Below are 27509 nucleotides of genomic sequence, written 5' to 3' on the forward strand. Positions count from 1 at the left end.
GTGAAGGGTGGCGCTAGAGAGTCTCATTTCTTAAAAGGAGCCTCATGCTCCTTTAAAGACAGTGACAGATTAAGGTCGATTCTAATTTCTGGGGCACAGAAATGTGACCCATCTGACCCCTTTCTTTTGATGTGCACCAGATTTGGGGCCTTGTTGATCTTCTTCACCTTTCTGCTCGGACCTCAATTATGATCATCGACACGGCTGTTTTTAATTGTTTGACTCTCATTTCTCTATTGATTTAGCCTTCAACCCTCTCCAGATCTGAGGAGCAGCCTGCGATGGCCATTGTTTCACCTGATCCTTGTCCTCAAAGATCTCCGATCTCATAATAATAAGGCTGTTCTGTCAAGTGTGGATCCAGATATTTTAAGCGTAACTGCTCTCCATCTTTAAGTGTCCAAATCTGGACCTCAAGCAGCTCGTATATATATATATATATATATATATATATATATATATATATATATATATATATATATATATATATATATATATATATATATATATATATATATATATATACTTACATTTTTAGTTCACTGTACTTAACCTACAAGTTGAACTGAAAATAAAATTTTATGGACTTGGTTTTTCCTTTTATGTAGTTTTTAGGGGTTGATCATAAAAGCAGAGGATTTTGGACTCAACACAAGGTTTTATTGTCTTTGCAGAGGCAGTAAATTGGAGACTTTTTACATTTTAAATGTCATTACACCCAACACCTTCCTCTGGTGTGACGGCAGCATCTCGCCCCGTTAGCCAGTTTTTAGAGAAGAATGTTACGAGCCAGTTAGTCGCCTTTGCCATCCTCTCTCGGGTGAAGTGTGGGTGAGCGCAGTCGGAGGAAGTTCCCTAAATAGACTCAACATGTAGCATACATCCAAGCGCACGGGCGCTGTATTATTAGAGCGAGTGGGAGGTGTGAATGTGCGCCTGACAGTCTGCCGATGTGTGTTCCGGTCTCGAGTGTGCGCTTCTGAGGGCGTCGGCGCTCCGTCTTCCACAGCGTCTGTGTTTTGCAGGTATTGCAGGTGCATGATTGCTCATCTGTGGTCGCAGCGTCTCTTCAGACGCGTCTGGGTTCATGTGCTTCGGCCCCTTTCTGACATCCGACGGAGTTTCTGTTTCATTCACCTGTAGTTTGAATTCCTTTCCTCTCCTGTCGCCTGCTCTCTCTCACACACACATACATGCACATGCACACGCACACTTTTTTGGTATAACGCCCAGATTTGAAATGCATGGCGTTCATGTTGCTTTTAATGGAATAGCAGTGTATCTGCCTCCGGGGGAACATAAACGCACTATTCCAACACCGGTTCCCCGATTGATTCACTCACTTACTGAATTCACACAGCTCTTTTTTTTCCCCCCTGCACTCCGTCTTCTCGGTCTGTTCTGCAGCTTAAATTTGTTCTGAGCCATGAGATGGCCTCGGCAAGCGCACCGTAACGGTAAACACAAAGTAGAGTCAAATTAGCATAACCCAAGGTCAGGAACAATCATTTCCCGAGACCCCGCAGATCAATTTTGTTTCCACAAATGAGAAGCGAGCCGAGAGCCGTGCACATGTCCTTTCTCCCGGCTTCCCCCAGCGAAGACTCGCCTGGGGTGTTTGCTGTATAGCCGTCGTTAATATTCATGGGGCAGAGCACGTACATGGTGTGAGGCTGAACGCCCGGCGCTGCGGCTAAGCAAGCGGCGGATCCAAATTTATATTGGACAACGGCGAGGCTGCTTTGTTTCTGCAATGCCCCCTGGGTACTGAGGGAGCCTGGCGCGGCGGCGGCGTGAAATACGGAGGTACTCACAATCGGGCTGGCGTTGATGTAATCAGAGTTGCCTTGGCTGTTCTCCACCTTCAAGGTGATCCTGGAGTGATCATCTGGAACAGAAAATGAACAATTCTCCGTAACGCCGGTACGTTTGTGTCCACAGTAAAAGCATCGGGACGAGGTTCAGTTCGGATGTCTGTCGAACATTCGAGACCACGAACAAATGATGCAGGAACAAACAACGTTGTCAGGACTTGGGACAGATTCTCTTCTGCTTTTTCAAGGTTGTTTTCTATCGAATTGCGTTTTCTTATTTTCTGAATCTAGGTCTAAGTTTTGAAGTTAAAGAAAAAGAAAAAAAAGCTTTTACAAATTCTCGTTCTCCCAGGATCGATGAAGAGGTGAGAATGAGCGTAAGGTTTTATATTGTAGCTCAAATATAATCTTTAGTCCTTAACTGTAGTATATAACGACGGGAGAATCTCCCAACCAAAGTAAAACCTTGATGAAACTTTAAACAAGACGTGACAAAAAAGGAATAAAACAAAGATAAGTGAGAGTTGCAGAGAAGTGAGAGTTTGCAGTTTAAATTTAAGTCTGGGTGCATCTAACATCTACATCTAACATGAACAGAAAGTTTATTTGATTCTGTGTCCAGAAAAGTACTTAAATGCAATTTCACCCTGTTTGGTTCCAACATCTGGTTCTACACTGCAAAACCTAATTATAATAGTGATAAAAAAGCCGAGTTTCAAGATAATTAGAAAACTATTTTAGACCTGGTGTTAAGAATTCTCGTCAAGACATTTTTTCTTATCCTACTTTGTGTAAAATAAGAGAATTTTGACCAGATTTATGGAATATTAAACTTATTTCTAAAGTGACTGCTTTTGCAGCTAACTGACTGAACCACAAGGACCTCAGAGCTCTACTTGATTCATATTCTACAGATTTACATCCTGATGTATGATGGGATTTAGGTTTAGGCAAATGTGATGAGTGGCGAGTAGAAAACTTAAAAAAGGCTGGTTTTGTAGTTGAAAAAAAATCTTCTCTGCAGGTTTTCCTCCAGGCAAAATCTTCCCACATTTTTTACTGAGCACTACTTTTACAGGTTTGTTTTCAAAAAATGACAAAACAAGGTAACTTGTTCTTCTTTTAAATCAAAAGCAATAAAAAAACCAAGAGAATCAACATCATATTAGTTTTTTTTCATTATCAAGTTCTTCCACATTTGGTTTGAAACAGAAAAAGCAAAGAATGAACACGACATAGAAATCACTGTAAGGAAAAGTCGAGGATCGCTGAACTTTCTCCAAGTTGTGAAAATGTTTGAGATTGTCAGGTTTAAAGTTTGGAGTGTACCTGACGTGAATGCTGTCGCTGCCTTTATTAGAAGATGTATGAATCCAGTTTGAGGGGATCTGCTGCTCATCTCTGCTCCAATGAACATGTTTTTAAAACGGCTCAAACTTTCCCGTGTTCCTTCCTCGCGAGCAGTCATCTGAAGCCTCCAGCGAAGGCAGCAAAAGACCCTCCTTTTTTTTAATTTTCCACAGAAACCAGAGGTGCTTCAAATAGGAGGCGCAATTTATTCCTGACAAACCGGTTTCCCAGCTGACAATCTGGATTTCATTAAGCCCCGGACTAGCACAGAGAATGGGACAGGGCTTTTTTAGATGGGGCTATTTCCACAGAAGCTTAGAAATTTTAATCATTGATGAGGTCTGCGCAGGAGAGCTTTAATAGAAAACTAATTTACAACCCTTCTGCTCGCTGCATCTGCTCGCCGTTCCTGATAATGGAGGCTGGGCTCTGAATAAACAGGCGCTGTTGTCGGGAGGCTGGTGAGGAGCAAAGCCACAGTGTGCGAGGGGCTGATTTAACAGCTGACTTTGGGTCCACAAGACTTTTAGTTGTCTTTTTTTTGTCCGTGCTTCATCAGTGACGAGGATACGATCTTGTCTCGTGAAACACTCGTGAAAAAAGCTAAATGACAGCAGTAGTCGTCGTGTTCTCGTCTCTGTTGACCATAAAGGCTTTTATTTCCCTAAATCTTTTAGTCCTTTAGAACTTGTGTCTAACAGCCATAATATTGTGGATATTTACTGTATTTTCCGCACTATAAGGCACTTAAAGTCCTTCATTTTCCTTAAAAATCGGCAGTGGGTCCTATAATCCGGGGCGCCATAGGTAAGAATTTTTTGTCGAACCAATTTTATGTGGTTCCATCATCTAGTCAACGTTACCTTTCTGTAATTAGACTTCAAACTAATGTTTTTAGCGTAAACCAAATTTTCAAATCTGTATCATAATTTACTTATAATCAAACGTTGGAATACAACGTTGTTCCAACCTCACACTAACTTCAGGTGTCTGCTATCGCTGGCAACGATGAACCAATCAGAGAACAGTAGTACGACGTTTACCTCCTCCACTTTTTATTGGTGGACTCGTGGAAGACGGATTATTTAAAAAAAAATGTTTAAACTGAACAATATTCTTTTTTTAAACTGAGTTATTCTGAATGAGTTGAATAAAGTTCAACTAAACAGACTGTTTTGCTTCGAATTATATATGTTTCATCATGCGCCTTATGTATGAAAATAGACCTGCTCATTGATTTTGCGCCCTATGAGGCGCCTAACGGTCCAAAATACAGTAATATCAGAATCCAGAAGAATCTGTTTGCATGTCTCAACATCTCAGTACTTGGGTTTAAATGTCATATACTGTATGAATAGTCTGACCCGATGTCAGTGCTGGGAAGCTGATTTTTCTTTATATGGGTGGATTTTTTTTCACAAAACAAAAGCGACAATTCTGAAATGGTGGCAGTACAAAGTACAAACGAAGTCAGTGGACGATCATTCAAATTGATTCACGGTCGGGTCACATGACCAACTGCCCATTACACGTTGGCTAAACTGGACATGTCTGGAAAACCACCTCATGAAAGCGTAAAAAGGTTTTTGTGATATTTGAAAGGTTTTTTGAATTCCAGCTGTGCAAAGGTAATAACTCATTAACTAACTGATTGAATAGTGGAATGGCAACTCTATACTCTACTTTGAATACATGAAATTAAACTGCGAGAACGTAGTTTCACACATTCAAACATGGTGCTGCTGGAGCTGCAGGGGCCGTGCCTGGTCTGTCCAGCTCACATAAAGCATCGTTGTTCAGCCAGAAAGGTGCTTACATGCCACCACAGCAGCAGAGCGGTTCTTCCTGGCGTTGCCGTCCTTGAGGCCCGTGGTGCTGGCGTTGGGCTCGGCCTGGTACGCGCACAGCGCCTCCCATTCCTTCTCCAGGCGGTCCTTGTTCTTCAGGTGATCCTCCATGTAGGACTGAGGGAGAAGAGGCAGAGGAGGTGGTGAGGGGGGGGGCTACACATCTGTCCTTGTCAGAGACTGACTCGTGCACTCGGAGGCTGAGCTCCACTGTGGGGTTCCCCCCTTCGATCAGACCCGCCTCTACTATCTGAAGAACCAGACAGAGGAGAGTTATCTGTCCAAAGGTACAGATGTTGGATTCTCACATGATTTTAACGAACTCTCTAACTGGATGTTAGTTTAAACTTCAGAGGAGATCATTATTCTGTCAATAGAGAAGAGACCAACCACAAAAAATACTTGGGCCCCTTGATGGGGTCAACTTTTTAACTGATGTGTGTTAACTGGAGCGCTACAGAGGTTAAACAGGAAAAATTAAACACATTGTTTTTAAATGCTCTCGTATAAAATGGCAACTGGAGGCAAAAATATTGGAGAAAATTCATCAAAAGAAGATTCAAGCCTGTGAATTTCAATCTACAGCTTTCTAGTCTAATTAAAATGAAATAAATCACTTTTTTAAGCCATTGATCCCAGATATGATCCCCACGTGCAGATTTTCTTCAGATTATTGGATGCCCCAGTGACATCACCATCAAAAACGCCCGTATGATTCAGTGGTTGAGTTGGAGGTGACCAGTTTTACTCTTTTCATAAATAATCAAGGGAATGTGAGCCTTTTACTGCTAATTAACTTTGTGTAAAACCACAACAAAGTTATGACAAACCATTTCTTATTTTATATACTTTTATCCCCTAATTTTCTTTCCCATTCTTATCACCCAGGGCTCCGACTCAAGTATCAAACAAACCATTTCTGAAGGTGAAGAAGTGGCTTTGTTTTGTTGAGGGGGTAGAACTATGAGTCAGCGACCCGTGCATACAAAATATGGGCGATCGCTGTAACAGATGAGGGACTAAAACGAGCTCGCGCAGCTCTTTAAATGGCTCCAGCGATGATTTATGGTGGCAGTTACAAATGGTGCTGATCTTAATCAGAATTAACTTCCAAAAAAGGCCTAATGGCTTTTCTGCTAAAATGGGAGGTTTTTTTTTTCTTCCTTTCTTTCCTCCAAATGGGAAGCAGTGAAGCCAGATGTCCAGCGAGTGGAAGATAATGGAAAAGTGCCCTGATCAAATGTGTTTATTTGATTTTTATCATGCCAGTTCTCATAAACACGATGGAGAGCTAACATGGAGCCCAGTGAGCTCCGACTGGAGCTGCAGGCTTCGCTCGGTCTTCGTCGCCTCTCCTTCCTGCACAAGCAGCTCTCCGAGCCGATGTAAGTGGAGGCTGAACGCTGCGACCCTCCACCTGCAAGCAGTCGTTTATCAGCAGCGGGGCACATCACGAGACACACAGAGCAAACGCAGAGACGCTTCGAGAGCACGAACCACACAGAGAATTTTATAAGGTCATGAACAAACGCACACAAAGAAAACGTGGAAAAAACCCCACAAACAGGCTACTTATACCCAAAAAGAAAAAAGAAAAAACACAGATGAACACAATCCCAGCGAAGACACACACACAGCCTTACAAAGTCCGAATCAGACGGCCCCCACTGCCCTCTACCCCCCCCGCCCTCCCTCCCTCTCTAATGCCAGAGTAATAGGGTTTTTTGTGGCTGTGTAAAGGGATTATTGCAATCCAATCAGGAGGTGCTGAGATCACCATGTGTCGGCCAAACACTGAATAATCCCCTTTCTGCGGGGGGGCTTACAGCTGCCAAAGAGGCTCAATAAAAAGCGCTACGCAATAAGACTCTGCCCGAGCCGCCATTGTGGCTCTGACGCAGCAGCTAAGCACCTGTAGGAAGGAGCAGCGTGAGAGCGCCGCAGCACGCCGGGCGGCACAATGCAGAAGCCATTTTGGATCGACAGAGACCGAGAAGAAAGGGGAAGTGGGCGGAAGACATCGCTGCGGGATAGCATAGCGCGGCAGGGAAGGGCGTCCAGCGGTGGAAGTTACCACGTACGCTTATCCAATGCAGTTTAACGGGACTTGTACTTCCCTGTCAGACAAAATGAGGTGCGATTTGGGTATATGGCATATAAAAATGGTATATGTTCATTTATAAAGCCATTCTGGGTACAATTCCTTCTTATTTATCTCCTCTATTAACATGGAAACAAGGAGGTTACAATCTCCGTTCAATGGACATTTTGCATTTGGTTGCTCCAAAAATAAGAACGGAATTTGGGAAGAAAGCTTTAGGTTTTCAGCACCAGATGCTTGGAATAAACTTCCATCCGAACTGCATTTACCAAACCTCATACCTGTGACTGAATTTAAAGCTCTGATGAAAACAGTGGAGTTCAGACTGTCTGTATGCAAGTGTTTTAATTAATTATTATTTCTTTATTAAATTCATTTATTGTTTGATTGTTTTTTATCTTTTAATTCTGTAACTGTGTTTCTGCTATCTTGGCCAGGTCTCTCTTGTAAAAGAGACCCCCGATCTCAATGGGACCAACCTGATTAAATAAAGGCTAAATTTAAAAAAATGTACTCAAGTGCGTAGTATTAATATCACAATCATTTCCTGATTATTTTCATTTTCACTGTTACTTTCATTTAACGTAATCAACCACCAGTTTGTTGTTTTATTTAGGATCCCCATTAGCATTAGCCACAGCATTAGCTATTCTTCCTGGGGTCCGACATACACACAATACACAAATTAACACTTAATACATAACCGACATACATTATACATGACAGACAAAACAATAATAGACACAACTCCCTTAGTCACAAACACAGAGGATAAAACTAAATCACCATCATTCTCAGACATAAATACATAGAAATGAAATCAAATAAAACACCTTCATAAACAATACCTGCCTGAAATAACCTTATCTTACAATTCTTGGCCACTTTTCACCTTTATTGTGATAGGGTTAACACTACCTGTAATTCTATTCAAACTTCATTCTGTTCCTTCTAAAATTCAAATCATAATTCATTAAATTTCAAAAGATATTGTTTCAACTGAATCCTATTGTTTTAGTCTGCATCCACTTTCCATCCCAGAGGACGGCGTTTTATGTCGGATTAAAAGCTGCTGTGATCCTCACAGCTGATCAGGCTGCTTCCTCTCAGCTGACCACATTAGTTCGGCCCGTTTCCTCCTCCGGTCCTGCGACAACAGGACGGATCAGATCCAGGCCTGAGGCCTGATGGCCACCGGTGCAAACCCAGAGCAGAATCCCAGCTCGGCTAATCTGGACGGACGATCCGGCTGCAGTGTAATCTGCAGCACGTACTCGGCCAGCAACAAAGGACCAGATAATGGCCTTCATATATGGAGTCACATAATCCTCTTCAGACACAAGGAGAGAGGGTTTCAGGGGGGACGGTGTCGCTGATGCGGGGGCTTCTCGGTTCAAGCCTAATGCTTTAGCTTAGATAAGATGGGGAAAGCTGTTTCTTCTCAAATGAAAATCACAGAGTTGAAGATATAAGGGAACATGGCACGAGTTTATGAAAGGCAATTAATTTCGGGGGGGAGACGGAAGGGTCGGAGGGCCAGAGTGGTGCGGGGGCACTGCACTTCATCAGTGTTCACGTTTCAGCTTTTTGAAGACAGCAATTTGTATTAAAAATTGCTCAACATTTGCTTCTCTCGAACGCAAGGCGGGGCGTTAGATGAAATATTTGCTTTTCCACAGCATTGCTCTGCTCATCTCGCTTTGTGATGGATTTGGTCTCTTGCTGTGATAACCGTTCTGAAATCCCCCCCTACCAAAACGTGTCGGCTGGAGCCCAGGTTTTGTTGCCAAGAAACTCTGCTCCGTCTCTAGTTAACATCGCGGTGTGAATCTGAAATGAGTTCTCCCGTGAGTGCGAACGTTTTTGTAAAAAGTGACAGCTCTGACTGCAAGAGGGAAGTATGAGCAGTCAGGAACAGGCATTGTTCCAAATCATGGACGGGGAAGGGAAAAAAAAAAAAGACCAGCAAGAAAAGAAAAAGACGGAGAAGGAGGGGGAACAGAGATTAGAAGGAAAACGTGGACGGAGAATAAACCAAGGGAACAAAGCAATGAAATACTATAAAAGGAAAGAAGGCAGGGGAGATAAATCAACAATAAGGAAAAGAACGAAGCCAGAGGAAGGAAACTGCAGTCAGTCAGTAATCTTGTAGAAAATAGAGTTTTTAGATTGTGCCACAATAGATTTGAAACAGAACAATCAAGGTGTAGAGTTTAAGCTTTAATCTAAGAGGTTTTGCAAGAATGTGGTGTTTACTGTTTAGGAATTACAGCCTCTGTTTTCAGCAGTGAATAAATAACTAGATTTGAGTGCTTGATTTAAAAACATCTGCAGTCCAAGGACATCCACCAAACTCTGATTGTCCTCCCTGGAGATGCCCTGACAGACCTTCCCCTGCAGCCAGCTCCAGGTCATGCTTGTTTGTGGGTCTTTCTACCTCCTGGTTTGTCTGAGCAGTGAGCTCCACAGAGACCAAGTCCGATGACTGACTGGCCATTTCTTTGCCTTCAATAAGTCCTGAGCTGCTTTTGCAGTATTTTCTGTGTTGATATTCATCTGTGATTTGAAGCCTGGTCCTATCAGTTTGGTAGCATTTGGCCTAATGCCAGTAGACCCCGCCCCAGCATTTCTACTCCTGTTAACAGTCACTCCAATAAGCACCAGTGACTCTTACTATAAGGGAAATTAGAGGGAGAAGGGGGTGTGAATAAATACGTTTTGCTTCTTCAAACCCCTTTTCAGACAATTTGCATCAAACAATGTCGTATCTGAAGGTATAAATACTTACAAGTTTATTCAATTGGAAATGTTGTTTATATTATTATTCTATTAAGTACAAATGTATAAATATATTGCGACGATGACCTAATACTGGTGAATATATACATTGTTGTTTGGGATTGTTGTTTTGTAAACACTGTTTACCAATCACTTTTGTGGCAATTGTCTAAAATAAATTAAAATTAAAATTCAAGTGAGCTTGTCTCATAGGCAGCCATAAATGTCCATACCACAATACTACTACTACTCCTACTACTAGTACTGTCATTTAGCAGACGCTTTTATCCAAAGTGACTTACATTTGAGAAAACACAAGCAAGAAATCACAGTGATTAAAAGCTGTTTCCATTTCCCCATCATTCTGATAAAGGTTTTTGATGGTTCCATCTGTGCAGACGGACCAATTGCATAATATTGGAAGGCTTTCTTCTTTTTTTCAGATATTTTAATCTGGCTGTATATACTTTTCAATTTACATTTATGAAGGTGTCTCTCGATTGTAGATTTTGACAATGATTTGTATACTTTCTCCAGAGTACAACTGACTGCTGTTAATGTGAAGGGTTTTCTTCATTAAATAAAGGATTCTGTGATCACTCACTTGAGCAGAGCTTTTTTATGTTGTTGAGCTCACCATGCCTCACCAAAATAAAAAAATATATCACTGATTTAACGTTCTCACCAAAGGCTTTTGCTATGTCTCTTATTTGTCCTGAAGTAATGAGGGTAGCGACCACACTTGGCTAATTAAAATTAATACTTCTGAGGCATTGAAAATTGAGGTACTTTGCTTGTGATGAGTTCCGAAATGGTATGCACCATATTTTTGTGCAACCTCTGAAATTCAAGCATAAAGCCTAAACTTTGATCATTAAAAATAAAGAATTCTCATCGTTGTTCAAATGCTTTTGAATCAAACTCTGTACGAAAATAAAATGTAAGAGGAAGAGGAGGAAGAGTACGGAGAACTTGGAAAAAAGAAAAAATGGGGGAACTAATGAGTAAAAGAAGGGGGAATAAGATTAGGTTGGTCCTTAAATCCATTCAAGTACGCTGTATATTTCAAATGTAGTAATCTGAATTCTTTCTATCTTCTAACCTATGACCTGGTGGATTTTTTTTTCTTGTTGATTTGGGCCCCTGTTAAGAAATTGATTGTAATGACATGGACAACAAAACCTGTGTTGTCCACATATGTATACACCAGGTTAAAGCACAGGATTTTAAATGCCACGCTGTGAACACAATCTGATCTTTCTGCCTCTAAAATGTCTTTCAGAAAGATAAAGTTCCTCACATAAGGGTTGGAAAACCTGAAAGTTTGAAGAAAAATGGATTCTCCATAACAGCTGCATTATATAACATCACCTCTATGGTCTAATGTTAGCGTTGTCATGGGATGAAGTCATTGTGGGCCAATCAGAGCTGCAGTTTGATTCAGGCCCGTGTGGAGCTGTCCAATGTGCTGAAACCCGTGCAGTTCAGGCTGTGTATTAGCCCTGGTTTCCTCTGAGTCATTGCAACGCTGCTGTGAATTAGCAGGGAAAGAGCAGGACGGAGATATTTAACTGAGGAGCTCACAGCTTCCTCCCATTAACTAACGGCCATGCGACACCTCTTGTAATGATAAGCAGTCTGTGATGCACAAAGTACCAGAATTTCCTGCAAATCATGGTTTTTATTCGTTGAAAATATAAACATCCGCTCATCCACACAAGTCTCTTAAACCCATTTGGAAAGGTTTATTTCTATTAGATGGTAAAAGTGCATTTAAAAGGAGTAAATTTGCATGCAGCCACTAAATGAGCACAGTTAAAATAAACATCTCTATAACTTTCTACATTACTTCTAGTGGAAAAGGGAAAGAAATAGAAAAAAGATATAAATAGAATATCTTTATTATCATTTTAAGAAGTACAACCAGATTAAAATCCATCCATCTCCTGCTACTGGTATGTCCCTTTGGGGTCCCCAGTGGATTATTCATTTCCATCTTTACCCCGTCTTCTGCATTTTCCTTCGTCACTTTTTCTTCATCCCAAAATCTCTTTAGTCGTCTTTTTCTTCTGCCTGGCGGCTACATCTCATACATCTCTCTACCAATGCAGCCGCTATCACTCATCGCCATGCGTCTAACCTCTCAGTTTATAGCCAAGCCGGTCAGTCCCAGCCGTTGCTCTGATGTGGTCTACATACTATAAATCCACAAATATTGCAGATGGTTATAACAAGTGACTGAACATTAAATATGCAGTGAAGTGAATTTGGATAAAAACTATTAAATACTAAACCGTTAAAAAGGATTTATGGAATTTTGTTCAACGCCTACTTTCTCTGCCACTGTATTAAATAATGTCCTTCGAGTAGTTTTACTCTTCGTCCTCTTGAAATCTACATTAACATTCAGCTTAGACTTACACGAACACAAAAAGATCCAATAAAACCCGATAATTACATCGGTCAATATTACTAAGGCTGGACTTCTTAACTTTGGACGGGAGTGCAGCAGACCCACAATGCATTTCACCAACACTTAAAGTCTATGGACAGCAAAGCTGTTGACGCTTTTAATGCCTACATTTAAGCTTAAAGTTTAAAGTTTGTTTATATTGACTGTATTTTTTTTTCTTCCCCCAACACTGTTAGATTTAGGAAAATAGGATAGTTTGGGTTCGAAGGACTTTTGTTCACTTTAAAATATAATTTACATTTTTATTTGGAGGAATATTTGCTAACTTTAACAAAGCGTCGCTTAACTGCAATGATCTTTTTACCCTTTTATCTGCAGAGACTGCCCAAAGTCATTTTGTGCTCTTGTCCTGGAAGGACAAGTGTCTGTGGCTTCAGCAACAATGGAGCAACTCACTGAGCTAAAGTGGACATTTTGGAAGAGAAAAAAGTAATTACAGCAGAAAAGAAAGTAGAGACTGACTGAGCAAAAGACAAAAATCTTAGTGCTGTCAAAGAAACTCAACCCCCACTGGACCCAAAGTGCTTAAAATGGCAAAAGTTCAGTTCTGCTGCTTGAAATAATGCCGTCATTGCCATTACTTCAACTTAAGTGGCAGAAAATAATTTTTTTGCGATTTTTAGCTCAGAGGCTCCTCATAAGTGTCCAGCTTAAGTCATTTTTATGAAACTGTCTTAAGATTTACTCATTTGGTTTCTTGCTCAGTCATTCTTTTTCCTCCAATACTTCTGTAGTCCATAATTGCCTCTGCCATGAAGTCCACTGTAGCTCTGCGAGCCAGTTTCACCATCACTGGGCCGTAAAGTTGCAGGAAGAGCCGACCAGGACCGGGTCGCAAAATGTTACTTTAAGGTGTTTTTTCTTTTTTTTGCAAGTAGTAGGGATGTGAAACCCTGATAGCTGAGAGTTGCACTGCTGTTCTGAATCAAGGAATCAAAATGACTTCCAGACCTTTTGTCCACTTCTTCAGAGAAGACATCAGAAAATACATTCAACTCCATCACCTACGCAGAATTAATCACCACGTCCACGCACTTGATCTGTTGCCTTCATCCTCTCACATAATTTACAGAGAAGGCTCTTTGATTTAGAAAAAAAAAGTAATTATTCTGATGAGACTGTAGCCCACATGCCAACTGAACACTTGTCAAAACACAAGCAACTCTTTATTTCATCCGTCTCCTCGTCTTATCTCAGGCAGACCTCTGCTGAGACGGCTGCGCCTGGCAGAGATGAAGCGAACTTACCTGAGGAAGAGCAGACCTCACTGTGACAAAAGCAAATCTATTTCCATCCACACGTGACCTGGCACTTCACATGCAGCCATTATATTGCATTGAGGCTGCATTTTGCCAGTGAAATATTTCACCTCGATTGTGTGCTTGCAATTGAGCTAGAACAACAGACGCTCTCACTGCAGAGGCGCAGCGCTGCAGAGGGAATCGTTTCAACCCAACACAACTGTGGTGAAAATCTCTGGGGTAATTAGCATCTTTGTGCCTATTGAACACATCAAAAAGGCCGCTCCATCACATCTAGCCGGCGGCTTCATAATGCAGGGAGAGGAAGAGATGCGAGTGGAGTGGGTGAGTGGGGATGGAGACATGGTGCTGCTCAGGGTGGTGGGCTGTTCAAGTGAGTAGCTGTGTATCGCAATTATGAAAGCACTCGACAGAATGCAACCGAGGTTCAATAGAGATTTTCATCTGCTGGATAGAAGAGGTCGAGACGTCTGCTTATAGAAACTGTGGGTGTAATGAGATGTGCACAGACACAATGACAAGGAGACAGATGAGAAAACGCGACGAGAGCGAGCTGAGGGGAACAAGGAGGTGTGAGGAAAATGATCAGTGCATGCAGAGAGGCAGACGCTGCTGTATCAGAGATGAGGCCAAAATAGTTCCCAGTGGCGCTTACAGAGGGAGAAGGCATGAGTGATGAGATGATAGACGGGTAGATAATGAAAGCAAAGAAAGCTGCTGAAGGGCTTTTTTTTTCTTTTTTTTTTTTTTACATTTTTTAAAATCTAAGCATTACATTATTATTAATATTATAACCTTTATTTAACCAGGAAAAAGTCTTGTTGGGATTAAAAATCTCTTTTACAAGGGAGTCCTGGCCAAGACAGGCAGCAGCACAAACACAAAGTGGCACAAACAAACAATAACAAAACGGTTAAAAACAAATCAGAAATGCAGATCACAAACAAAATCAGCAGCCAAAGCATCTACAGCCAGTTGTACTTGCTTCCAAGTCTTTTAGAAGAACCTTAAAAGCATCAAGTGTCACCAGATTATTCAATTTTAAGAGTTTCTGCAACTCATTCCAAGCAGAGGGGGCAGCATAGCTGAAAGCCCTGCTAGCTTGTCCAGTGCAGACCCTTGGTACAGTCAATAAAAATAAGTCCTGCGACCGAAACATAGAAACATAGAAACATAGAGCCAGGTCCACCTTTTAAAAAGAAAGAGCCTTTATTGAAGTATTTTAATCATATAAAATGTGATATTTGTGATGGAGGTTTGGTCTTCTCCTCATAGACCATCCGATGAAGCAGTAATTAAATCCCCAGTGCTGTTTTTATGTCATTATGATAAAAAGAGGAACTTAAAACTCCAATTTTCAAAATATTTCTGACCTTTTTCAGCTGGTTTATTGTTCTGCTTACTGTTTTTTCATGTACTAATCGTCTTCCTCTGGGACATATTGATTGACAGATCCAATGATGTCTCTGACACCGTGACTCTGGAGGGTTTTCATTTCAACAGGTGACAAGTACTTCGTCATGTGTGGGATCTTAATCCTCGCCATGACAACACTTAACATCAAACACTCACCAGTATCATGTGGCCGGTGGAGATGTCCATGTTGGAGTGGGCGGGCTCCTCGCTCCACGAGGAGATGCTGCTCCGTGCGGAGGGGCTGACGGCGGCTCCGCCGTCGCTGAACTGAGACGATACGCTGTTGATCCTGGAGGAAATGGGCTCTGCACGCTCAGCGGGGGGTTTGACGGCCATACGCTGCCGGCACAGCTCCTGCAGGGAGGGAGGCAGGTACAGACCAATCACTACCCAACATATTAGTTAACAAACACCAGGAAACTGGACCACATTACACCGGTCATGAAATCTCTACACTGGCTTCCAGTGAGTCAAAGGATAGAGTTTAAAATCTTACTGGTCTACAAAGCACTGAATGGTCTTGGATCAAAATACATGCTTGATCGGTTAGTTCCTATGAAGCTCCCAGACCTGAGGTTCATCTGGATCTGGTTTGTTGTGGTTCCCAAGAACCAGAACCAAGCAAGGTGAGGCAGCGTTCAGTTATTCTGCTCCTCACCGGTGGAACAAACTTCCTGTAGACCTGAGGTCTGCTCAAACTGTCAGCTCCTTTAAATCAGGATAAAAACATTACTGTTTACTGAAGAGTACTCTTAAATTAAACACTTACCTGCTGTACTCTACTGCCCTTACTTTTTAACAACTTGTTGCTTTTTATTATTTTACCTCTTTTATCATTTTATTTCATTTTATTTGTTATCTAAGCGTACTCTTATGGCACTTTTCCACTAGTCTCGCTTCAGCCCGGCGCGGCTCGACGCGGCTCCACCCGTGTGTTTTTCCACAGCCAGGGGAGAAGTGGGCTGGTTGGGGTGAAGCTGCTGTGACGTACTCGATTGCGCAGCACCTTTGTTTGTGTCGGCGCAGATGAGAAATCAGCTGGAGCCGGGAGTGGCTGAGAAAAAAACAGCCTGTCTACATCCCTTTTTTAATTTTTTCTCGACAGCCACCAGGTTTATGAACAGCTGCACCTCAGAGTTGGATCACCAAACAGACGTTTGTGCTGTATAATAAAATCGCCGCGAGCCGCGAGTCGCCTCGCGCTGACTCCCGCTTCCTGATTCAAACGTTTGACGGCCCCGCCCCCGACCAATCGGTGGTGAGGAGGGTGGTGACCTCAGAAATAGTCCCGGCTCAGCCCGGATAGAACCTCACTCGAATGGTTACAGAAAAATGTATCGGCTTGGAGCGGCTCTACCCGTCTCAGCCCTAATGCAAAAGCGCAAAACGGGTAGAACCGAGCTGAGGTACAAAATTTAAATGAGGATAAAATAAACATTCAAACACGAGTACAAGCAGTGTGACAAATGTTTATAACCATTACTTTATATAATCGGTTTTTAAAAGGTTTTATGCTCTCAGCCACGAGAGAAAAAAAACTAAGAGCAGATCTGTCTCGTTAACTTCCCCACAAGTTAGGAGAAGGATATTCTACATTCAGTTATGCAACAATGTCTTTTCTACTTCTCTTTCTTCCACCGTTACTTCTTGTTGATGCGTCTGAAGTCTAAACGAGTCTCCAGCGGATACAACCTCGATAAAATAGGTGTCGCAGGAGCACAGCCTACGATTTCAGCCACATTTGTCTAAGTCGGGACAGTACTTATGCTGTGCTCAGGACCTGTTACAAGGACACAAGCACAGGCAGGTATAGACTACACCGCTCTACCCCTCCCCCTTCCTCTCTGCCAAAGCACAGCAGAGAGGAAGGGGGAGGGGCTTTCCAGTAGTATAGAGGGAATGCGCATGACGTCACAGATGCGACTTCACAGCGGGTTACGCCCACTGAGTGGCAGAAAGACTGAGTGTCAGAAAGACTGAGTGGCAGCGTAAACTTTCAGTTTGAGCACTCAAACATCTAAAATGGGAAAGAGCTGTTGTGCGATCGACTGTACTCATAGATTTAGCAAGAAATCTGAGTTATCCTTTTACAGACTGCCGAAAAATAAGCTTAAGAGAGACAAATGGATCGCTGCAATTCACAAAAACAACTGTATTCCAGGCACCGAAACGTGGATTTGCAGTTCCCATTTTGTATCAGGTAATGTTGGATTTTTAACGTTAAATGGTCAAACCATAAAGTTCGGTGTTCTCATCACTTTAATTTCACCAACAAATCCTGCCTTGAAGTAGGAGCAAGTGCCAAGACTTTTGGATGCCTTCAAGTTTGCTTTGTGTATTTCCCTGGCGTAGAAATCAAGTACATATAAATATCAGGAAACTCGATTCGTGGCCAAATATTAATGTCCATGGACCACTGGTTCTTCGGGTAACTGTACGGGTCACTCTAAAGTACAACTGCCTTTAATTTAAGCCGATAATCGGCTGTTATCCCGTCTTCTCCACTAGTTGCAGCCATTTTTGCCAATTATATTTTGTCACTCCGAGTGCGAGTAAGGGGACATGGTCTAGTGGGAAAGTGACGTAAATGTATACCCTCTATAAAAGATTCAAAATGTAAAGCTTAGTTTACCTTCTTTTAGAGTCTCTGAAACTGCCTTCTTTCTAACAGGTTTATGCTTATTCTTTCTTTCTGAAACTCTAAATATAGTCTGTTTTTAAAGGTGCTCGGTAACCATGAAGCTCCTTCTGAGCCGTTAACCGTTGCCTTGACATGTTGAAGATGTTGGTATAATGAGTACTTTAATTTTGATGCCTAACTTCTTAACTAAGTAATCTACATTTGGTGCCTGAGCTGAACCAAGAACCTTTACTGCCCAACAAACTATCTGGCCATATGGAGCTGCAGAGAAGAAGGTCGAAGGCACCCAAGTGCATCAAAAACTGATGCAAACATCTCTTGATCAAGTGCCGTTTGATAAAAAAAAAATCGTGAATGAGAAAAGTAAATTCGGGGCAAATGAAGAAAAACGACATGCTGTCGACACGAGCTAATAAATATCTTAATAAGTAAGGAACATTTGGTTTTTTTATGTTCTGTATGCAGCTCAGAAGTCGTAAAAACCTACAACCGAACCACAGCCTTGGAAATAAGGGAGAAATAAGGTCTCTGAGGAAAGATTTAATCTCACAGGTTGACTAAGGACCTCGGAAGTAAAAGCTTCAGTCTGTGTTTTCTCAGTAAAAAATATCCGTCCTGCTCAGCGAGCGTTTCTCTCTAACCAAGAATGCCAGTCAGTCTCTCAGCAGCACAATATCTTCATTCATACGCATGAGCAAGCTGCCATTTTCTGTCTGCCGGATACGTGACAACAATGAAATATTGACACAATGTCTAACTTCCCCCTTACACCTTCTTTGCTCGGCTCCCGGCACGAACGCCAGCGAGCCGTAATGAATGACTGTCATTCGCTGCAGGAGAAAACACAATGGCAGAGACAATGCTGTTCTGAATGCAAAGCTATGGTTTCACACCATCAACATTTAAGACTGTAAATGAGACGTTGTTAAACTCGCAGTGGCAGAGTCACGCTTGGATTTTCATTTCATTTAAAGATGACTTGCAGGACGGTGAAGTAGGAGACTTTCCAGCCGATTCAGCCCGTTGTGGTGATGGGCGGCACCTCGGTTCTCAGTGGTCCATCTGCGTTCCTGCACTCGTCTTTGGCTCCGAACTGGAGGAGGATCACGGATACCAGCAGGGGAAAAGGGCTTTCACTGAAGGATGTCGGGACTTGGCTTTGGAGATTAAAGAGCTCAGGGCAGAGATGCCGCTTCTCTGCATCAGCAAAAGCCACTTGAGCTGGCTTACACGTCTATCTGATGTGCTTCGGGTACAGTTAGCAGTAGAAACCCCCCCAAGGAAAACCCAGGACACACCTGTCAGGACCTCCTAAAGCATACAAGCTCTATTGGTGCTTTTACACTAGTACCTACTCAGCCCGACTCCACTAGCCACGCCTTGCTCTCGTTTCTTTTCAATCAGATCAGAAGTAGGAGGGTTGGAGCGAAGCTGCTGTGACGTATTTGATTGGGCTCTGCTTGACAGAGCTCCTGGTGGATCTTGTCGTTCCTTATCGCCCGTCTAGATCCCTTTTTAATTCTCTCCTCAGCCACCAGGTTTATGAACATCTGCACCTCAGAGTTGGATCACCAAACAGACTTTTGCGCTGCCATTGCCTGTCGGATAAAATTAACTAGAAAACTAGAAAATTAACCGTCAGAGTCACTCTTTCGCTGATTTCCGCCTCCTGACTCAGACGTCTGACTCCAACCCCCCGACCAATCGGTGGCCTGTAGTGTGATGACGTCATAGGCAGCCCGACTCAGCCGCTTAGAACCTCGGCAGAGTAGTTACAGAAAAGTATCTACTCGGCACGTTAGACCCCTAGTGGAAAACCGAGGCGAATCGAGTCGGGCAGAGTAGGTACTAGTGTTTTGTTGTCTGCTTCGCCGATCTTCTCTCTCTCTCTCTCTCTCTATTGTTGTGGGATGTTGTTTTCTTTGCAGTTTATATAACATTTAATAACGTGTGGTTTAACATGCGTGCGTGCGGTAAGAAACGTTATTCTCCTTGTGGTTCCAAACACGCTGAGCCCACACACCTGTGTCTATTTAACACCTAATTGCGTGACGTGACCCATTACCAAGGTTATTGCTGCCCCCTTGTGGCTTGCTATATAAATAACACCCAAAATTAACTTCCAACCAAAAGAAACCAAAAACACCCATATTGGCTCCAACAAGTGTAAAAGGGCCATAAGCGGTTGTTTAGGGCCACATGATCACCTTTACGTCCATTTAACACTAACATATTCCACAAAACTCTTCTTTATGGAAGTTAATTCAAATAATATCCGTTTTACTTCCAAATGAAGTCAGATTTGTTGATAATTCAGTTGTAAGCAGTGTGTGACTTTGTGTTTGGAGTGTTTTTCCGAGGCCCAGACTAAATCTTACTCAAGGCCACTAAAATCCTAGGACCGGCCCTGCGCTCTCGGCCTCACACCAATATGGTGGGGGTCAGTCTCTGGATGAGGAAACACACTTAAATCAGGGTGAAATACATATATAAATGATGCTTGATGCACACGAGGAAAATATCCTATCCCTTGGAGCACAACAGGCCTCATGATTGAAACCAGTAAAGCTTGTTTTTTGTGTGGTTTGTACGACATCGTTAATACCTGCTCATACAGCCACAGGATATTAATTATATTAATTCATGTTTCTTTTTGGTCTAAATATATGGAAGCACAGGTAAATGAAGTTTTCCCGTGAGGGTGGTGGGTATAGATGTAGCAGGAATAAAGTTCTTTTACTGGAAATTGAGCAGGCTGTCCGATAGCAATAAATCAGTTTATAATCAGGGGAGACACTAAACCCATACCGGTTCATTAATTATATATTATACCGTTAAACTCTATTACAGGATTAAATACAAATGAAAAGTTACCCTGTCAAATGACACATACTTTACAATGTTGAACCATACATCACCTGCATCAGCCCACAAGGACGGCGACTACGACTGCAGACCTGGGCTGCATCTCGGTGGGGATCTGTGTTTCTTAATGAGGGAGATAATTAACCGGCCGCGCGTCTGATTGACGGTGGAGGTAATGCGGTCGGCGCGCTGACACTGATCTATGAGCCTGGACACGGACTCATAAATGTGTGGAGATTATTAAAGTGCTCCGGTGCTCAGCCCAGGGATGCTGGCGGCACAAACACGCCGGCGTGCAGCGGATGCTGCAGGACGCGCTGAAGCACGGCTAAATACATTCTCCAGCGCTGCTTTTATAGACGCTCTTTCAACCAGAACTATAAACCTTATATTTCCAAGTGTCAGTGTTTTGTTAACCATTGTAAAAACAGGCTTGTTTATAGCTGACAAAATATGTTTCCAGCACAGGACTGAGCTGAAGTAAAGAGACACTATTCATTTAAAGAAGGCACTAGAGTGTTTTTCCTTGTTCTTTGCCCCCCTTTACAACTCATCCTGAGGTATTAAGTGTCTGTGATGCCACTTGGTCAAAATATCTCACAGCTACAGTACAAAAGCAGCCTCTTCCATGATGTCTTTATACTTGTCATCATATACTGTGCTCATTATTTTAAAGCTAACATTTTATAGAGTAAGAGTTGAGAAAATGATTATCCCAACCTCTAAGTCTTTGTGGCATAACAACTTAAAACTTCACCAACCGTTTTGATCTTTATCGTTTCAGTATCTTTTGACCTTCAAATGTCTTTGAATCTTCACTTCTTCTTGTCCAATAAGGACGTCGTCAAATCACCTCAAATAACCTTGATATTTATTCAAAGTTTGCTTCTTCATTTTAAAATTTGGTTGATGTTCAGGGTCAACAGGAAATGTTACACTGTGATAACTATAAATTCAAGTATTTGTAAGAAGGAGGCAGAGTTTTGTGCTCTGTTACTGATCTGCAAATCTTTTAGTTGAGGATTGTACATCTTGTTTTACGATAAAATGATTTGAATCAGTCGTTTGTATAAACGGTTCATCAACAGTTGCATTGGTGTGTAATGAAACGTCCTATTGCATGTTGATGAACCCTGGGTGGTTTTTCTTCTCAAACTATACACCTGAGCAGACTCTTAGAAGGTTTGGTAATACATCAAAAACCTTTGTAGGCAAGTAAAGAGTCCATCTATTATCTTCGGTTGCAAATATATGGTTCATACCATTTAGGAACTCAATTTTCCTCAATTTTCGATGCCTCAGAAGTATTAATTTCAGGCCGCAGGGGCAGCAGCCCGAGCAGAGATGCCCTCCTGGATAGAGGGGGACCAGGAGGCGTCCTAACCAGGTCTACCTGAACTAGCTCCTCCAAGCTCAACATTTCCCACCATGCAATGCAGTGGGGAGAGATGCATATAAACACAAGGGCTGCGTCCGAAATCCCATACTTACACCCTAATGAGTAGCAAAAACAGTATGTGAGATTTTTTAGTGCGTCCGAAACATTAGTACTTACACAATAGTATGTGCAATCCATACTCATTCCGGAGAAATGTATTAGTATGGATTGATGGACACTAGCTAAGCAGAAACTTCCCACAATGCAATGCAACTGTGTTTGGTTGCTACGGTCTGCGCAGATACGTATATGCCATAAGTATAATATTATATAATGTCATCTTGTTGCGGCCAGGATAAAGGGGAAAGAGCAGAGCGGTGCTGCTACTGCTGCTGTGACAGGAGTTGTTACCATGGTAACAACCCCCCTTCCCAACGACAGGAAGTGCCGTGTGGCTCTGAGTAGTACGTCCGAATGAATGCATGCTACTGATATTTACTCAAAAGTGTGCCAAACTTAAGGATACTTTTATACGCACCAACATTCCCTGTGGATTACCATGGTAACGGACATCCTGATGGAGTTGTTTAGGAGGAATTTCCACGGTGGATCGCACAAACCTTTTAAAAAAATTAGATTTTCTTTCTTTTTGAGTGAAATATTGTGACCTTTTTTCACGAGCAGAACTATCTTTTGAGCTTTAGTGACGATGAAATAAGGTACAAAAGCTCTTTTGAAGCCATGTCTTTGGCGGCCGGTTTAAGCCCCCCCCCCCACACACACACTGTGTCCCCTTTAATAATAGCCAAACACTGGCTGTTAGCGGGTTACGAGCCTCAGAGGTGCAGTGCAGACCCTCATCATGAGCTGCCAGCGTCTCATTGGAGAGGGAAACACATGATCAGCAGCATTTTCCGTGTATTTGAACGAGCCCAGACGGCAAACTTTGCAGCTGCAGCAAATTCTTTTACGATGTAATTAAAACCGCTTTCAAAATGGCGTCCCTCCAGGAGCCAATTAAAGGACAAAAAAGGAAAAACAAATTTGGGAACCAGAACAAGCCGAGACAGGTTTAGGGCTTAAAGAGTGAAAATTTACTGTCCCAACACGTGCACGAGCTCAGCCCATACAAGCACAGGAATCCTTATTTACAGTGTATTGATTCTCAATAGACGCTCCATCCCACTAATCACGGTGTTTTATGATCGGGGGGGCCGTCTGCTGCACACCACACAGCTCTGACTCCATGTTGCCAGTAATAACGGAGACTTTCGGCTGGACTTTTACACAAAAAAGTGCTATATATCTTTTATATTTTAGCCCGAACGTTGAGGCTTCAAAGGTTGTCCAACAGAGGATATTTTAAAGCCAAGAAGTGATTCAGTTAGCTTTTCAAGGACATTCAGATTAGATTTTTCTGGTCTGGTGGATTGATTTTGTTTTCTTTTGGTTGCTTATGAATTGAATGCGCTTCGGCGAGTCTAAGAATGGCATCACCTATGACAGCAACGGAGGTGGATAAATGCTCAGCGTGATGGATTACCCAACTCTGGCAGGCCTAACATCATTTCAAATTACACTTAAATACAATAAAATTAAAGCAAATTTGTGTCTGGAAGGTTCGACATCAATCTCACTCTTGAAAGCTTTGGAGAAGGACTCAGGACCGATTACGTGACTCTTTCCCCCAGAACAATTATGAGAAGAATCAATATATCCGTTGTTGAACTCTCAAATAAGGCTGCATCTCTGCTAAATGGTGATAGCTCATGGACAAGTAGAAGAAGAAAAAAAACTGTTGTATCAAGTTAAATACATCTTTTCTTGTGTTTTACTAGCTGAAAAAGTTGTTTCTGGCTGAAAAGTGTCCGCCCAGGACAGAACCAAACATATATACGTCTGTAAAGTGAATCCATGTAGAGGGTTGTTTGTGTACTTGGCTCACGTTTGTCCCCTTGTCCGTTACTCCTCCCTCTACTTAAAGAGAAACATCCCATCAGCCCCCTCCCACGGGCATCATGCCAGGGAATCCATTTGGTGCCGCATGACCGTCTCAAATCACACATGAAGGCGGGTGTGCTAGCGCAGCGCGGCGTGTGCCACCCAAAGGACCCCCTCTTTAGCAAAGGTCGGGATGTGCAGGCAGGGGCCCCCTGGGGCCCCTGGGGCCCCTGCACCCCCCCCTCTGACCAAGACAAACTCAGGGGCCTCAGTGCTTTGACTCTTTGCACAAACAAACTAACAAATAAAAAGGGGAACAACATGATGGCATTGAGACGAGTGAGTGAGGAGAAGAGAAGTCGTATTCATCCAACTCAGAAGAATACGGCATGAAAGTGGACATGGTCCTTTTATATTTTTCGGAGCGCAAACTTCAGATTTCATTAATGTGTCACGGCTTGCAAGTTGGGTTGTAACATAAGAGGGAGCCGGATTTTATTATGTTCTTTAAAAACTTATTTGAGAATGAACTCGAGCCGAACTTTCTACTTTTTTGCCTTCAAGTGTTCACAGTGTGATGCAAACTTTTTTTTGTAAATAATTCAGCCGGCGATTTCATGCATCAAAGCACTTTGTTGTTTAGGTTTGTTTTCGTTTATCGCATTTTTGCAGCGGAAATGCCTCCAAGTTTGCCGCCTGCTCGCAAGTCCAGGGTTTGAAGTGACCTCTGTGGCGTAATATCTGTTCTTTAATCCTGAGCGTGCACGGAAACTTCACAAGTATTTATATATATGTGAATATGTACACATACACTCACAGAAAACAATTCTTCTTCAGTTTGTCTGGAGCCAATTTGGTCCTTAAGAAGCCAGAAGTGGCCGTATACCTGGAGGGAATTACTATCAAGATGCTCGGACAAAAAGGTTTTATTTGAGGATTAATTAACAATGGCATTATTCTTTTAGAGTAATCTTCCTCCCGGGGATTACCAGAACCCCCAAAGTTTGGGTTCTGGTAATCCCCAGGAGGAGGTAATCTAGCTAATGACACTGAAATGACTTGTGAGTTTGATCTTCCTGAGAGAAGGTTGATGCTCTTGAATGGGAGAGTTGGAACCAGAGAGTTTTGGAGACGGTCTGAAATGCTTCTGTGGATTCAGATCTCAAACATTAACCTTTTGTATCTTCATTTTAACTTTGAATGCCTTTTCTGCGGCGGCTCTGGACATAGAAGCTGAATTTCAACACGAGTTTAAAGTTCACCAGTGTTTTTGAAGCAGGCTGACGTGGTTTGTGCATCAATTTCTCAAATAACTCCCAGAATCGCTTACCTGCTCCACCGTAGAGGGAAGGACTTTGAAAACTTCTAAATACGTACATTTGATAATCAACGACAATGAGATTAGTTAAATTATTAATATTCTGTGGATTGAGCCAACATGCACTGATTCTTATCTGCAAAGTGATGCATGTCACTAAAAGAGGGTGGGGTTAAAAGAGGGGGTGTGACTGGGAGACTGGAGTGTTGGACACTTGGGAAATAATGTTTATTATTTGCCCAGAAATGCATTTTTGCTCTTATTTCTTGGCGATGTTGAAGATTCCATCTGACCAATGAAAGTCTTTAAAAACCGATAGAGTAAATAGAAATAAGGTCTGAAGAAGAGGAGTCGAATTTGTCTGAAGGAAATAATTAAATATCTCTTCCACCATTCCCGGTGCGGGTGGTAATATCTTCCCGTGAGATAATAATGCATCAAGACAGCACCCACTGATTGGTGGGAAATCCGTGAAAAAGTTCAGTTCCCCTGCAGTTGAGCGTGGTGATCTCCTGCCGTCGGGGGGGGACTTTTGGTGGGAAAACATCAACCTTTATGAGCAGATTCAGCTTCTGGCTCAAGGACAAACCATTTATGTTTTTTCACATTTGGGACCCTTTTCTGGAATTTATTGGGGACAACGGTGCCCAAGCTCTTCGGAGCGGGCTTTATGGTCTAGCTTGGCTTGACATTGAAAGACACATTTCCAGGTTCTGATATGTAACACGCTGTTACCCTGATATCATGATTGATTACCCCTTCTGTCTTGGTTATTACTTATTTATTGACTTGTTACTTATCGTATTAATATTTACTTATTTTTGTGTAGGTTCGCCATTTAGCTCTTAAAGGAGCATGAGGCTCCTTTTAAGAAATGAGACTCTCTAGCGCCACCCTTCGCCACAACGGCCGTCGGGGGTACTGCAGCCAACAGCGAAGCCGGCACGGGAGAACCTGCATGCAGCGTCATGTGACGTCACATCCGCAGGACAGCGCAGGAAATTCAGCCCCACAATAGAGGGCTCATTCTTTTTGGTTTGGAACGCTTCATCTGACATTATTACTAGAAAACTTAAAACGTGTACGAATTTTTTTCATAAATCCTGCCTCAATCCTGCCTCATGCTCCTTTAAAGTTTCATCCCCTTTTTTTTCTCCCTCTCATTTCAGTTCTTTTTTATTTACGGTTATTTTTTGTTACTTTTCTACTTTGGTTTGTCCGTGTGGAGAGTGTGTTCAATGTTCTGGGTGGTGTTTAAAAGAGGGTGCATATTTCTGTAGTGTCATTTAATTCAATATAGTAGTATTCAGTATAGTTTTGCCACTCAGTGCGAGTAAGGGGGCGTGGTCCAGTGGGAAAGTGACGTCAATGCATACCGTCTATTGTCTGACCCTTTGAAATCAATAAATATACTTATAAAAAAAAAAAAAAAAACTTTTAAGAGCAGATAAAAGTTTGAACGTGATGGAGGAGATTCCCAGCGGAGTAACGTACCGCCCCACCGCCCCCCCCGAACACACAGCCTGCACTGATGGCGGAAGATGGAGGGGAATCGGAGGGAGCTGGTGGCACTTTGACGGGAATTGAGGCAACGTGTGTGTGAGGGAGGCTGTGAAGAAGCGAGGCCTCGAACAAACGCACCAAGGGCAAGAATCATTAACATGCAGCGGCTGCCAGTGTGTGTGTGTGTGTGACAGTCAGCATGAAGGAGCTGCAGCAGCAAGACCATCAGGCAACCTGCCGCTTCCTGTCTGCTTTAATTGCATGTAGCCCCAGAGACTACACACACACACACACACACACGCACACGCACGGACACACACACACACACACACACACACACACACACACACACACACACACACACACACACACACACACACACACACACACTCATACTCATACTCACACACACACACTAACACAGGGAACTCACACAGCCACGCTGACAAAGAGACAAGGTTTACACGCCTAAGATGGGGGCTGAATGCCGAGATCCTTCAGTGAGGATGACGACGGCTCACTGTGAGACGAGATGAAGACGACAGCGGGGACAGAATCAGGCAGAGCAGCTCTGGGAGGAAATAACCCAAAAACTGGGGACATGTTAACGATTAACCAGATAAATAATGCGTAAACGCGGCCTCATGCGTCAATTTTAATTGGCAATTTCCAATTAGGGGATTAAAGTGATTCTCAAAAGAAGAAACAAACATGAAGATAAGCTTTCATAGTGCAGGAAAACAAACGTTTGTGGGTGTTGGGTTGACGTCAAGGCATTTGGCTTCCAAGTTAGTGGAATCCTAGGAGTTGCATTGTCGCACA

General features: G+C 42.5%; 1 protein-coding gene across 1 annotated transcript in view; it reads right to left on the reverse strand.

Moving 5' to 3' along the window:
- Positions 1-27509, reverse strand: part of LOC133452558 (receptor-type tyrosine-protein phosphatase N2-like) — a 271052-nt gene that overhangs the window by 39919 nt on the left and 203624 nt on the right. Inside the window, 3 exon segments of the mRNA XM_061731957.1 lie at positions 1815-1888; positions 4981-5128; positions 15198-15395. Coding sequence (XP_061587941.1) covers positions 1815-1888; positions 4981-5128; positions 15198-15395 — 420 coding nt within the window.

Source organism: Cololabis saira, chromosome 10 (genome assembly GCF_033807715.1).
Source record: "Cololabis saira isolate AMF1-May2022 chromosome 10, fColSai1.1, whole genome shotgun sequence".
NCBI lineage: Eukaryota > Metazoa > Chordata > Actinopteri > Beloniformes > Belonidae > Cololabis > Cololabis saira.